We start from the raw sequence: 14215 nt of genomic DNA, 5'->3' as shown, positions 1-14215 counted from the left end.
TAATGTAATACCATATATACATGTCTCATCCCCGCCTTCATATCTTAGTTTTAGAAGAGGAAATTTTGAATTTTTTTTGTGTGTTTGTGTAACTTTGTTTAATATTTATATTGAAAACTATAAATACTGCAGTACAATAAATTATAAAATTATGAAGCAATTTGTTGCATTGTTTCCTTGGCTGGATGGTCAGCACAGAGACCTTTGTTCCAGAGGGTCCCAAGTTCAATTTTCAGGCAGTTTGGGGACTTTTAACTGCATATGGCTAATTTCTCTGACTCGAGGAATGGGCGTTTGTCCCGATACTGTCTTTTTCATATACTTACACCATAACCAACCACCCCTGAAACACGCTATACTGAATGCAGCCCTCTTTATAGGCATCTGCCCATAAAACAGGGTGCAATGCAAAGCACACTCACAAGCCAACAAGTGTGTAGAATTCCTTGTGTCATATGCCTCAGATCAAACTATACTGGCATCCATTTTTAATTACCAATTTGCAAGAGCACATGCAAATTTTTCTGACATAAAACTAAAAACAAATCTGTCAAAAATTGCTTCATAATTGGCTGGGAGATGTTTGCTCATTGTTCAAAAACACACACGAGACATCCATGGCTAGCATTACACACCATAATTTAGCTTTCAACTGAAACATTTTACTTGTGGCCACACATCTAAACTGTCACTTATCCTGTTTTCAATTTGTGGAAACTTCACCCTTTGTCTGTTAAATGCCCATCAGTTATTGTTACTTTTTCTGCAATCACGTACCATACCTTCCCACAGTGCAATTACCAATTTGCTCGGCCTCTTCAATAATGTACAGCTTTCCTTTAGCCATGAATGACCTATAATGAGAAACAGGTGGAAAAATACCAGCTTGCAGATTTCTGAATGTCAGGAGCATTTTGCCAACCTTGATGGTTACCAGTTTTTCACCACCAGATTTTGAAAAGAGTATCTGGGGATTTCTCACGTATTTATACGGTATCTAGCAAATATATATATATATATCTTAAATTTCTTAATTCTGTTCTTTTTTTTACAGTACTTCTACAATTTAACAGTAACAACTTTGTCATCCGTATTTGACATTCAGCTCCCTGTACTCTCAACACTGCTTCCTAGTCCACCCCTTTTCCCTGAATGTACCTAGTTATAACCCCTCTAAACAAATATCCTAACTTTTACGTACCACTGTGGTTCAAGTGAAGTCCATTGTAGTGCAGATCCCCATACCCTACCCATCCACTAGGATCTAAAAATCTCGCTACCAGTTCCCCACATATCCCGCTTCATTGTCTCGTTTAAATCCCCAATCTCTTCCTGTCAGTATACCACTGATGACAATTTCTCTTCCGTTAGATTCCTCCTGTGTTGCCATAACCAGCTCCCCTACAGCCCCAACTAGGTTGGTACATATTCCTGCTTGCCTTTTGTTGTTGGTACCAATGTGAAAATCTACTACCTTTTCCTTACCACCCCTCCTTGCCTTCCACTTTACTCAACACTTGCCTGATCCGAATTCCTGGTTAACACACTACCCTTTCCGCTACCATATTCCCCATGTGCCTAACAGTGGAGTCTCCCATGACCAGAATCTCAACCCTACCCACCTCATTTGATCTTGTTTCCCACCCTGGTCTCCCTTATTTTCCCTGATGCCTGCAGAACCTACTTTCTCTTCGCTTTTCTCCTTCTCATGATCCTGTGCCACTTCCCTCTTCCTATCTTCTGTTCTGTTTTCCTTTCCTCTTACCTCCTCCTCTCTAACCTTTTCCTGTACCTCATCTTCCTTTTGCTGTTCTACCTGATGTTCCTCACCAACACATTTTGTGATCTCTGCCCCTGTCTAGTGTTCTTGGCCCTCAATTTCCTTCCCTTTAAAACATTAACCCATGTGTCTTCCACAAGTTCTTCCCTTCCTTCCCCTCCGTCCTGTCTATCCACCATATCCTGTAGATTTTGTTTAAGGGAGACCTACCTTCATTCCTGCCCTCTGTTAGAATATTATCTCCCTTCAATTGTCAAACCCTTCCCTTTTACTCCTTAATGCCCACTCACATCCACAGTCTCCACACCTGCAATCCTTAGCCATTTTTAAAAGTCTTCTTCACACCGAGCAAGTGGCTTGCGCCTGTGCACTGCACAGCGCAAGGTGCAGTAGACGACTTCACTAGGTTGACCAGTGCAAACCCCCACTCCACTTTCCCTACACCTGTCTCACCCGTTCGGCCTGTCTTCACCTTCTCCACCTTCCCCGCTGATTCTCACCCCACTGCGAAATGTTTATGTGCGGTGAGCGGTGACACTGTTGTATGGGACAATGTTACTGGTGTTAAAAACACTCTTCTTTTAATTTGGTTTGAGCAGACAATTTATCTTTTCTAGCTCTTCTTTTCCTTTACTTTTGCAATGATACCAGTTCTGCCTGGAACAAGGGATCGGTTGACAGCAATTCTGAGAGCCTTCTTTAAATTACAATCATAAATAGTTCTACTCGCAAGCAATCTAGTTTTCATACAAGTCAAAGCAGGAAAAAATACCTTTCATATATATGCATGTGGAACCAAACTTTACAATCATAAATAGTTCTACTCGCAAGCAATCTAGTTTTCATACAAGTCAAAGCAGGAAAAAATACCTTTCATATATATGCATGTGGAACCAAACTTAGAAATAATCTTAGCTGCAGCTTATGAAAATCTTTCTTTGACAAATTCTCGTAGAATTTGAGCAAAGCCTTTGTATTGGAAAATAGATCTTTCTGATTAACTTATCACATAATTATTGTCCACAGATTAAGCATTTGGCTTTATTGTCACGACTGAGAAAAAATACGAAAGTTCCCAGTTCGATTGAAATGAATTTTCGGAAGTCTTTGCTTTCTTCGAAACAGGTTGCTCCATTATTATGTTGTTGTCTTGTGCTTATCTATTTCACTGATAAACAAGCCGTCTATCACCGAATGCTTCGTCCCCTTCAGCACACTACACCATCGGAGTCAAGCCGAGTTGGACCGATGCACAGTGCACGGAGCTCTTGCACCTCGATTTGCACGCGTGAGATTTTGGGCGTTTGAGAGGCCCTGTTGTAAAGGAAGGTATTCACAAGGGACCAAACTACACATCTACCTGTGCTGAGATGATGAAGCCATGGACTAGTGGAAGGTCTGAGGCGGGTGAATAGCAGGATGGCCGAGTTGCGGGAATGGGTGTGTTGGAGGAGGCCATGGTACCAATTGTTTATTTGGTGGCCGTGGCCTTAATTAAGATACAGCCCCAGCATTTGCCTGGTGTAAAAATGGGAAACCACGGAAAAACCTTTTCAGGGCTGCCGACAGTGGGGTTCGAACCTACTATCTCCCAAATACTGGATACTGGCCGCACTTAAGCGACTGCAGCTATCAAGCTCGGTGCACACACAAGTAATGAGGTTCATAAATGTTTATACCCAATAAAATGTTTCCGTAATGTATTGTCAGTTTGACCTAAAGTACAATTAATTCACTCTCTGATACTACCTCTTTTTAGCTACTATGACACTGTATTGACTGAAATAACATATGACAGTAGCAAGAAACAGGACTGGAGCCTGAACAACTGTGTAAGATATATCTTTAATCTCATGCTTCACTGTATTATAAGGAGCTGTTGTGACTTTGAGCACAGCAGCACTGTGAACTTCACGTTATCACTTCTACACCAAATACATTCCACTAATACTCCCAACTACAATGTCCGCATCACGAGAATTTGCAACAGTTTGTAGGTATGCTTAAACATTAATTGTAATGAACTGGGCAATTTGGCTGTTAATTAGATAAAAAAAAGCTCATATTAAAACTGATTCATTTTTTACATTTTGGAACTGATTTTTATGATATCAGGATTTCAACAAATCTAAAGGTGTAGCTATACTTATAGTATCACTCAAAATACCTCAAAATACTGTAAGAATAAATTTGGGTCATGCAGGAAAATACAATTTCTAAACATAAATAATGAAAAACAGTGTTGTGCACCAAGATTCAAAATTTTTACCGTGCTTGGAAATTTGTTATTTTTATACCCGATAAGTTGTCAGCGGGAAAGTTTTTGCGGAATGGCTGAAGTACATTATGGAGAAAAACTCTTGATAGGATGGTTGGTCCCTCACAATCAGTTTAAAAAGTGATGCGCATATGTAGACATTTTATTTTCTTCCCACGGATAAATAATAAGCCATGTTCTGCAGAGTTATCACATTCTTTTCTAATTTGCTGGATCAGTTTTTGCTGAAATGCTGCAGTATTTAGCTCCCCTAGCAGTCAGGTTTTTTAGGGGCTTATCAAGGCGTTTCTGTGGACTTCCTCATCATAACATTTCACAACTCATGAGATTAAATTTTGCTCCCCACTATATACTTTGTTTGTTTGTTTGTTCCCTTGTTTGCTTTTTTGTTTATTTATTTGTTTATTAATTTATTTATTTATTTTTATTGTAGCTGAAGTTGTAGGAGTATCCCAGAAAATTATTCGGATAAAATTTAAAATTAGTGGTACATCTGTGACTGTGTTCCAGGAATATGCTTAAACTGATGCAGCACCCGATGAAGTATTCTGTGACCTGTTAGATAGCACACTAGACAGTTACAAATCACAGATGAATTGTGTGGTTGGGAGCTTTAATAATAAAGTCAGACAAAGAGGATACACTGAGGAAACTGTCATGTGGAAAACATGGATGCATATTGAGGAATGATCAGGGAGAGACCTCTCCAGTTTATTTTTGGAAAAAAAGAATTGAAAATTACCAATTCCTATTTCAGAAAATGACAAAACAAACATTGGACATGGATGTCTCCAGGAAGACAAACTAAAAATTAAATAAACTTTGTATTAAACAATAATATTCCAGTGTTGAAAAGTGAAGAGGTGCGCAGTTCATTAAAATTTGACAGTGATTACAGAATGGTGAGAGCCATAGTTGAAATATTTTGAAAGAAAGACTGGAAAAAGAAAGGTTGAAACCAACATTACATTTTATCTGAACCTTGGAAATCTATCAAACTTGATAATCTGGACAAATTAAGGTTTGCTGTGGAAATTCAGAAGAGATTTTCTGTGTTAGCTGAGGAATATGCAGATAGCTTGGAACATTATTAGATTCTTGTCAACCAAATAATGACAGGCTACAAATCTTCTCACTTGACCAACAAGCAACGAAGACATGATAGACATCATAGAGAGAGAAAAAGAGAACAGGATTGGGAGTCCAAGAATACAATCGAATACAATAGAACTGAATAACTTGCCAAGAGGAAAATCAAGAATTGACATCAGGAAAAATAATTTGGAAAGGCCAAAAGTTAATACAGAAAGATTAAGATCAGTGAGAAGAGTTAGGGAAGATTTAACAAAAATGCGACAATGTTTACAATGTCTTGTATTTCCGAATGGCCAAAAAATTTACAATAGCGAGGGATTTGATGTTATTTAAGGTTAAGAACTTCATCTATGGTCCGTATTGAATGGAGATTAACAAATAATAAAGTAGAGTGCAATAGATTCACCTTTTCAATACAAAATATGCTGCTAATTTAAAATTACAACATTAATTTATTTGGTACCGGTTTCAACGTTTCAGACGTCATCATCAGCCAAAATTGGGCAGGTAAACAAAGATATACACAATGTTAAAATACAATCTATAGACCCTCATGGTTAAAATATCAATGGTTGGATAAAATACAATCCGTGATGTCAGCTTGAGGAGAGAGTCATTCTCAAGATATTTTCACAAGTTGAGAACTTGTTAGTCATTTGTAAAATAGAAATATTTGAATAAGTCTTAGTAACTTTGTGGAGCTTAAAGTCTTAAATGTGGAGTTATTAGCCACGGGATGAAATTTTTAAATGTTGATGTATGATTGCTGTTCCTCTGTAGAGCGTTGACATTAAGATGAAAATACGTAGCCTTAGTGGTAACTCGTGACACCAGGGTGAAGTGCTGAGTCGTAATGTGATTGAGCAAGTGGATCTTGTTTTAAGTATGGATATTAAAGTTGTCAAATGACAAAAAATTCCCAGTCCAATACGGGATCTGAAGTATAAGAAAGATAAACCAAATTAGAATAAGATACTGGGAAAAGGGCAAGATAGTTAATCTTTAGTGAAGGACTCGCCTCGATCGGCCTGCTATATATTACGGAGTCTAGAGAGTAATTGAGGGCTTGGACTTTCTTGAAGCAAGGACAAGGTTAAGGGGGTGGGGTGGGTCAGGAGAGAAGGGGAAGAGGGATAATGGATGGGGCGGAGTCAGGCAGGCGTGGTAGGGAAGGATAACGCAACAAAAAGTATTGCGTGTGATTTGAAAGAACAAGCTATTTTTGGGAAATTTATCACTATTGAAAACCGTAATGAGGACATCAAATAAGATTTTGGGATTTTCAGAGATGTCATTCATGTTCAAGTTAGAATTAAAATATTGGTCTAAATGTATATAGCACTTTTCGGTGGCATCGAGCAAGGGGCCTTTACTCGACGTGTCCAGTATCGTTATGTCTTTACCTATGTGATTAAATTTGTGCTTATAGTCTTGTACGTGCTGACCCACTGCAGAAAACCTGTTATACCTGATTGCATTAATATGCTCTGCATACCTAATCTGAAAACTTTGACCAGTTTGTCCTATATACACTGACTGACAGAGCAAATGCAACACCAAGGAGGAGTAGTTCGAAAGGGATGAAAATTGGGGAAAAAACAGAGACGGCACGGACGAATAATTGATGTTTATTTCAAACCGATATGCAGGTTACACAATGCGCACGGCATCGACTCAGTAGGATGTAGGACCACCGCGAGCGGCAATGCACGCAGAAACACGTCGAGGTACAGAGTCAATAAGAGTGCGGATGGTGTCCTGAGGGATGGTTCTCCATTCTCTGTCAACCATTTGCCACAGTTGGTCGTCCGTACGAGGCTGGGGCAGAGTTTGCAAACGGCGTCCAATGAGATCCCACACGTGTTCGATTGGTGAGAGATCCGGAGAGTACGCTGGCCACGGAAGCATCTGTACACCTCGTAGAGCCTGTTGGGAGATGCGAGCAGTGTGTGGGCGGGCATTATCCTGCTGAAACAGAGCATTGGGCAGCCCCTGAATGTACGGGAGTGCCACCGGCCGCAGCACATGCTGCACGTAGCGGTGGGCATTTAACGTGCCTTGAATACGCACTAGAGGTGACGTGGAATCATACGCAATAGCGCCCCAAACCATGATGCCGCGTTGTCTAGCGGTAGGGCGCTCCACAGTTACTGCCGGATTTGACCTTTCTCCGCGCCGACGCCACACTCGTCTGCGGTGACTATCACTGACAGAACAGAAGTGTGACTCATCGGAGAACACGACGTTCCGCCATTCCCTCATCCAAGTCGCTCTAGCCCGGCACCATGCCAGGCGTGCACGTCTATGCTGTGGAGTCAGTGGTAGTCTTCTGAGCGGACGCCGGGAGTGCAGGTCGATATTGGAACAGCCAGGGTGTCTTGCACATGCTGAAGAATGGCGGTTGACGTGGCATGCGGGGCTGCCACCGCTTGGCGGCGGATGCGCCGATCCTCGCGTGCTGACGTCACTCGGGCTGCGCCTGGACCCCTCGCACGTGCCACATGTCCCTGCGCCAACCATCTTCGCCACAGGCGCTGCACCGTGGACACATCCCTATGGGTATCGGCTGCGATTTGACGAAGCGACCAACCTGCCCTTCTCAGCCCGATCACCATACCCCTCGTAAAGTCATCTGTCTGCTGGAAATGCCTCCGTTGACGGCGGCCTGGCATTCTTAGCTATACACGTGTCCTGTGGCACACGACAACACGTTCTATAATGACTGTCGGCTGAGAAATCACGGTACGAAGTGGGCCATTCGCCAACGCCGTGTCCCATTTATCGTTCGCTACGTGCGCAGCACAGCGGCGCATTTCACATCATGAGCATACCTCAGTGACGTCAGTCTACCCTGCAATTGGCATAAAGTTCTGACCACTCCTTCTTGGTGTTGCATTTGCTCTGTCAGTCAGTGTATGAGCTGTTGCAGTCACTGAGCCAAAATCTATATCCACCTGACTTAGTAAAGGGGTTAGATTTGTTGATTAAGTTAGAATTGTGCAGAATATCTGTGTTTCTATTGCTAGTTCCGAAACAAATATTGACCTTGTTTTTCTTAAATATACCTAGGTATTAGTGACACTGTAAATGTTTTTTGTTAAAAGTGAAAGTTGAATATAGATTGGGTTTGGGTTTGTCTTTTATTAAATTTGATTTTGTACAATGTCTGAACTTACTGATTATGCGTTCCATGAACGCCTCGTTGAAGCCGTTGAATCTAGCGAACAAACGTATCTTTAATTCCTTGTTCAGGTCTGCTTTTGACATGGGGACTTTGAATGCGCAATCAACCCCGCTGTTGTATGTGGCGCATTTATGAGAATGGGGATGTATTGAGTCTTATTTTATCGTTGTTGCTGTGTGGGTTGGTTTCCTGTAAATTTTGTATTAGAATGAAGAGGGGAGCCTGTCTGTCTGTTAGGTCATCAGCCCAGAGGCTGGTTGGATCCTCAAATAGCATCCATGGCTGTGACAATATGGAAGCTGCTGGGGTATGGGTGGTGCTGATTGACATTCAGAGCACAACCAGTGTGTCTGAGTGCCATGAAAGGTATTGCTCGTAGAGTTAGTTGTGCTACAATAGCTCTGTCTGGCCCAGTGAAGAAAGCAATGGCAAATTATGCTCTGCATACCTAATCTGAAAACTTTGACCAGTTTGTCCTATATATGTGCCGTTGCAGTCACTGAGCCAAAATCTATATTCACCTGACTTTGTAAAGGGGTTAGATTTGTTGATTAAGTTAGAATTGTGCAGAATATCTGTGTTTCTATTGCTAGTTCCGAAACAAATATTGACCTTGTTTTTCTTGAATATACCTAGGTATTAGTGACACTGTAAATATTTTTTGTTAAAATTGAAAGTCGAAAATAAATTGGGTTTGGGTTTGTCTTTTATTAAATTTGATTTTGTACAATGTCTGAACTTACTGATTATGCGTTCCATGAATGCCTCGTTGAAACCGTTGAATCTAGCGATCAAATGTTCAGGTCTGCTTTTGACATGGGGACTTTGAATGCGCAATCAACCCAGCTGTTGTATGTGGCGTATTTATGAGAATGGGGATGTATTGAGTCTTATTTTATCGTTGTTGCTGTGTGGGTTGGTTTCCTGTAAATTTTGTATTAGAATGAAGAGGGGAGCCTGTCTGTCTGTTAGGTCATCAGCCCAGAGGCTGGTTGGATCCTCAAATAGCATCACCAAAGGCTATGCAGTTATAGGGAAACCACAAAAACCAATGGCAGTACCAAAATGAGGCGTACTAGGCAAGATGAGGAGTGAGGAAGTTTGCCATTGCTTTCCTCACTGGGCCAGACAGTGCTATTGTAGCACAACTAACCCTATGAGCAATACCTTTCATGACACTCAGACACACTGGTTGTGCTCTGAATGTCAATCAGCACCACCCATACCCCAGCAGCTTCCATATTGTCACAGCCATGGATGAGACTGCAACTTCAGTGGAAACTACACTTTACTCTGGCCTGTGCCAAGAGATGGATGCAAAGAGGGGAGCCTAGAAATTGTTAAATCTAAGAAGTTGATAGAGCTGTTAATTTCCGATTCTAATGTGAATTTGATGTGAGGGTCTATGTTATTAAGGTTTGTATGAATATTCGGTGTGTCGATAGAGCGTTCATCGATGATGATAAAAGCATCATCTACATACAGTATATGGCCCACAACTTAATGGTATTAACATTTTCATTGTTTTCAATTGCCGTATGCTCCAGAAAATCCAAGTATATTTCTGCCAAAATGCCAGAGGCCGGTGACTCCATAGCCAAGCCATTTTGTTTGTAAACGACATTGTCAAAAGTGAAGTAGTTATTATTAATTCACAATTTCAAAACGGACATGAAATCAGAGATTTCTAGTTTGCTTAAATGAATGTTAGTGTTTAAATTATTTTCAATGATAGGAAAAAGTTTGCTCGTTTTAGTGCTCGGGTACATGTTGACAATGTCGAAATAATGCACTGCATGTTACCATTGAAGGTCAAAGCTGTCTAGTATAGAATTAATTAGAATTAGTTTATAATTCATTTTCTAAAGTGTTCTTAATAGACTTATCAGAAGAAAATGTATAGTGTTTTTGGCAAAATTGTTGGATAAATTGAGCAAGCTTATATAAGGGGCTTGGCCTATAATTTATTATAGGGCACATGGGGACACCAGTCTTATGGATTTTCGCCCCATCCATTACCCCTCTTCCCCTTCCTTCCTGACCCACACCTCGCCCCCTTAACCTTATCCTTGCTTCAAGAAAGTCCAAGCCTTCAGTTCCTCTCTAGACTCCGTAATATACAGCTGGCCGATCGAGGCGAGTCCTTCACTAAAGATTAACTTTCTCGCCCTTTTCCCAGTATCTTATTCTAATTTGGTTTATCTTTCTTATACTTCAGATCCCATATTGGATTGGGAACTTTTTTGTCATTTGACAACTTCAATATCCATACTTAAAACAAGATCCACTTGCTCAATCACATTACGACTCAGCACTTCACCTCATGAAGACCGGTGTCACGAGTTACCAGTAAGGCTACGTATTTTTATCTTAATGTCAACTCTCTACAGAGGAACAGCAATCATACATCAACATTTAAAAATTTCATCCCGTGGCTAATAACTCCACATTTAAGACTTTAAGCTCCACAAAGTTACTAAGACTTATTCAAATATTTCTATTTTACAAATGACTAACAAGTTCTCAACTTGTGAAAATATCTTGAGAATGACTCTCTCCTCAAGCTGACATCACGGATCGTATTTTATCCAACCATTGATATTTTAACCATGAGGGTCTATAGATTGTATTTTAACATTGTGTATATCTTTGTTTACCTGCCCAATTTTGGCTGATGATGACGTCTGAAACGTTGAAACTGGTACCAAATAAATTAATGTTGTAATTTTAAATTAGCAGCATATTTTGTATTGAAAAGGGGGAGCGAGGTATTCTTAAAACTAGCCACAGATATGAAAACCTGTACACAAGGCATGCCATGTCAGTTTTTCTTCATTGTTGATTCCGTGCTAAAGTTATTCCCATAAATTTTTTTTTACTTCCATGCCAATGTATGTAGGGTTTTTAAAATTCCATATAAAACACAGAATGGCTAAAACTACCAGGAAAGGGTAATTACTTCTGACATAATAAAGCTTGTGAACTGGTTTTCCACAATTACAGTACAGTAGTTCTGGTAGAATTTTGGATGTTGGCAAGCTTCTGATGGATATTTGCTAGTAGGTTGTGGCAGAAAGTTAATCTCTTAGCGTTAATAGTCATGTAAAATGTCAAACTTGTTGCTTTACAGTATTATGACCACTAACTACTTTTATGGTTTTCGAATATGCTAGGGTGCCGACATTTTGTCCCACAGGAGTTCTTTTACATGCCAGTAAATCCACAGACACAAGGTTGGCATATTTTATTGCTTACATTTGAAGTATAACCAGCTGTGATGTGATATGATGTATGTTTCTGACTGTTTGTGGTGTGCCTGTAAATTAGTGCAAGTCCTTCTGTTCATCTGAATAGAGTTCCCAAGATCAGTAATTTGTTCAACACTTACCAGGGAACATGAACTTGGCATGTTTACAGCTATTGTTCTTTACCCCAACTTCCTTCATTATTTATTTTTTGGTTTTTTCTTCTTAATTTAATGTATTAAAGACTGTATTTTTACTGTTTCTCTAGTGCTCGATGATGTCTGTCCCACAGGATGTGATATTTCACAATGAAGCATACAGCAAGAGCAATAGTAGTGTTGAAGCCAGTCCAGAGAAAACATCATGTGATCAGCTTCCAAATGAGACTTCACCCAAATGTGGGGCCTCATTTGTAACTGCAGTGATCAGTGCTATAAAGAATGCTACTGCTCAATCATCATTTTCAAATGACACTGGGAAACACGAGGAATCTGCACAAAGTGAGTAACTTCTTTCTGTAATTAATATTTGGTTAGAATATCCCTATGACTTAGTTTTCAGGTAACTTTGCTCTTCAGGGGTAAAGGTTCTGTGTGCTCTGGTTAATTTTACTTAATACCAAATATTTTGAACTATTGCCGTGTTTAGGAAAGTCTTGGCATACCAAACTTGCCAACATAGTTACAACGCATATGGCAGTGCATTGATTGTGAATTTACCACTTTTAAGTTAAAGATAACATAGTGATAACATAGTTCGTGTGTTATACCTGGGTGTGAAAGCATCTGTGCCTCATCAATTACTGCCGATTTCCCAAAAATGTTACACATTGCAAGAAATGAATTCACGCTATTTCTTGTGCTGACTGGGTACCAAATGGCAGGTTTATTGTTTTTATCAATTATTTTCATGATTCAGGCTGCTGAGATTTACATGGATAAGGATGGAAAGCAGTAGGGGTTTGTGCTTGAAATGACAAATCAGCCAAAAAAATTACCTGGTTTTTCTTCTTACCCAACATGGGAAGTGTTGGATCCCTTCATGCCAAAACCTACATTGAAACTTTATTGACATAACCAATGTGTAATGTGACACACTTTTAGATTGTAGTTATTGTGACTGGAACATGATATAAAAATAATAAGGCTTATGGTCAATTGCACTTACTCACAATTACGTATGTACTCAGATAAGTAAAAATTGAAATAACAGTTTAGAATAGAAATATACTCCAAATTTGAGACACCAGTCTGACTAGTATAGTTGGCACAGGAGATATGGGCATGAACTGCAGTTTGGCGATGTAAGCAGTGAAGACCGTGGACACCTTTACACTGTGAGTGCCCAGCATTTAACAAGATGCTTTATTAATAGGAGACTAATCAAGTTATGTTTCAAAATCCAAATCGCAGCTAGTGGGCAGAGTTTTGCATGAAGCGTTTTGCTGAGACCTTTCCAGAAGTCTTACATGGTAAGTACAAATTGGCAAGAAAAAAGGGAATGGTGAAAGGACTATCAGGAACGTACAACCACTCAGATTAGCACAAGATTTTTATATTACAAATACCAATAAAAAAATATGGTTACATAGGCAAGATTTAGTGTACAAGTTGATTTTTACAGTGTAGATGACAAGATTTAATTGAAACCAAGAAACTAGAAATTTTAACACCATAAGAAGGGGCAAATTTGTAATAGTATGGATTCAATCAGCAAGAGAAGAGAAAAATTTACAAAATTTAATATGCAAGACTAATGAATAAGGTTAGATCCTGCAAATCATGACTGGATTACAATATGACTAACACCCTATCAAAAAAACAGCACTATGTTAAGATATATAAAACCGCGAAGGCCACTGTACAATAAGAAAACCACCAGGGTCACCTAGATAGAGAAAAAAGGAGCAATAGTGGAGGAAAAAGAAATAAAAGGGCTGGCGAGGGGACGGGTAAGGAAGATTTTCAGCCTGCATAAAAGTTTTCAGAAAGTAGTTAAGCCACGCACACAATTAGGCGTACACACTGTTCCGAAACAAGGAAAATCACAGATATTATCTCTTCAAGCATCTGTACACGAAGTAAGTTCTAGTGTCAGTAATGGTTTGAAAATTACATATCAAGTTCAGAATGAACATACTCGTAGATAATTTTAGTTGGCACACAAAATGTAATACTCCGAATCCAGCCTGATGGGCATAATGGAAGAGAATAATAGTTCCTTATTTAGGAGTTGAAAGCACAATATGATTAAATTTTGCTCACCCAGCCAGCCGTCGAAGGTTCAGATGTGATGTTGCAGTTAAAATAAGATATCGCATACGGGCCAGCCGTAATGCGAGTGCGAACGCCTTCCTCCACACAGTTCGTCACTGGATGTCTGACTCCCTGTTCGAGGCCAGGGCAGGCATTTATAGTGGAAGATAGCAGAGTCCAGAATGTACAAGTAATAGACATGACGTATACATACAACGGAAGAGGGGAGGGGACGGAGGGAGATTAGTAGTAGAGTGCATAGCGGGCTGGGTAAGCAGTCGAAGCACACGCTGTAGTGAGAGCAGGCCGGAGAAGTTGACAGATGATAAAGTAGAAATCTTGAAGTAATAAATGCGTAGGGGAGCACGTTACAGTAAT

The 14215-nt window shown here is 39.9% G+C and overlaps 1 protein-coding gene across 1 annotated transcript in view; it reads left to right on the top strand.

Moving 5' to 3' along the window:
- Window positions 1–14215, top strand: part of corn (cornetto) — a 552907-nt gene that overhangs the window by 458088 nt on the left and 80604 nt on the right. The window contains exon 9 of the mRNA XM_067142064.2: window positions 11875–12082. Within this exon, the coding sequence (XP_066998165.2) occupies window positions 11875–12082 (208 nt within the window). The remainder of the gene's footprint in view (window positions 1–11874; window positions 12083–14215) is intronic.

This window comes from Anabrus simplex, chromosome 2 (genome assembly GCF_040414725.1).
Source record: "Anabrus simplex isolate iqAnaSimp1 chromosome 2, ASM4041472v1, whole genome shotgun sequence".
Lineage (NCBI taxonomy): Eukaryota > Metazoa > Arthropoda > Insecta > Orthoptera > Tettigoniidae > Anabrus > Anabrus simplex.
The sequence above is the reverse complement of the archived record's forward strand: the minus strand, read 5'-3'. Positions and strand labels throughout refer to the sequence as shown.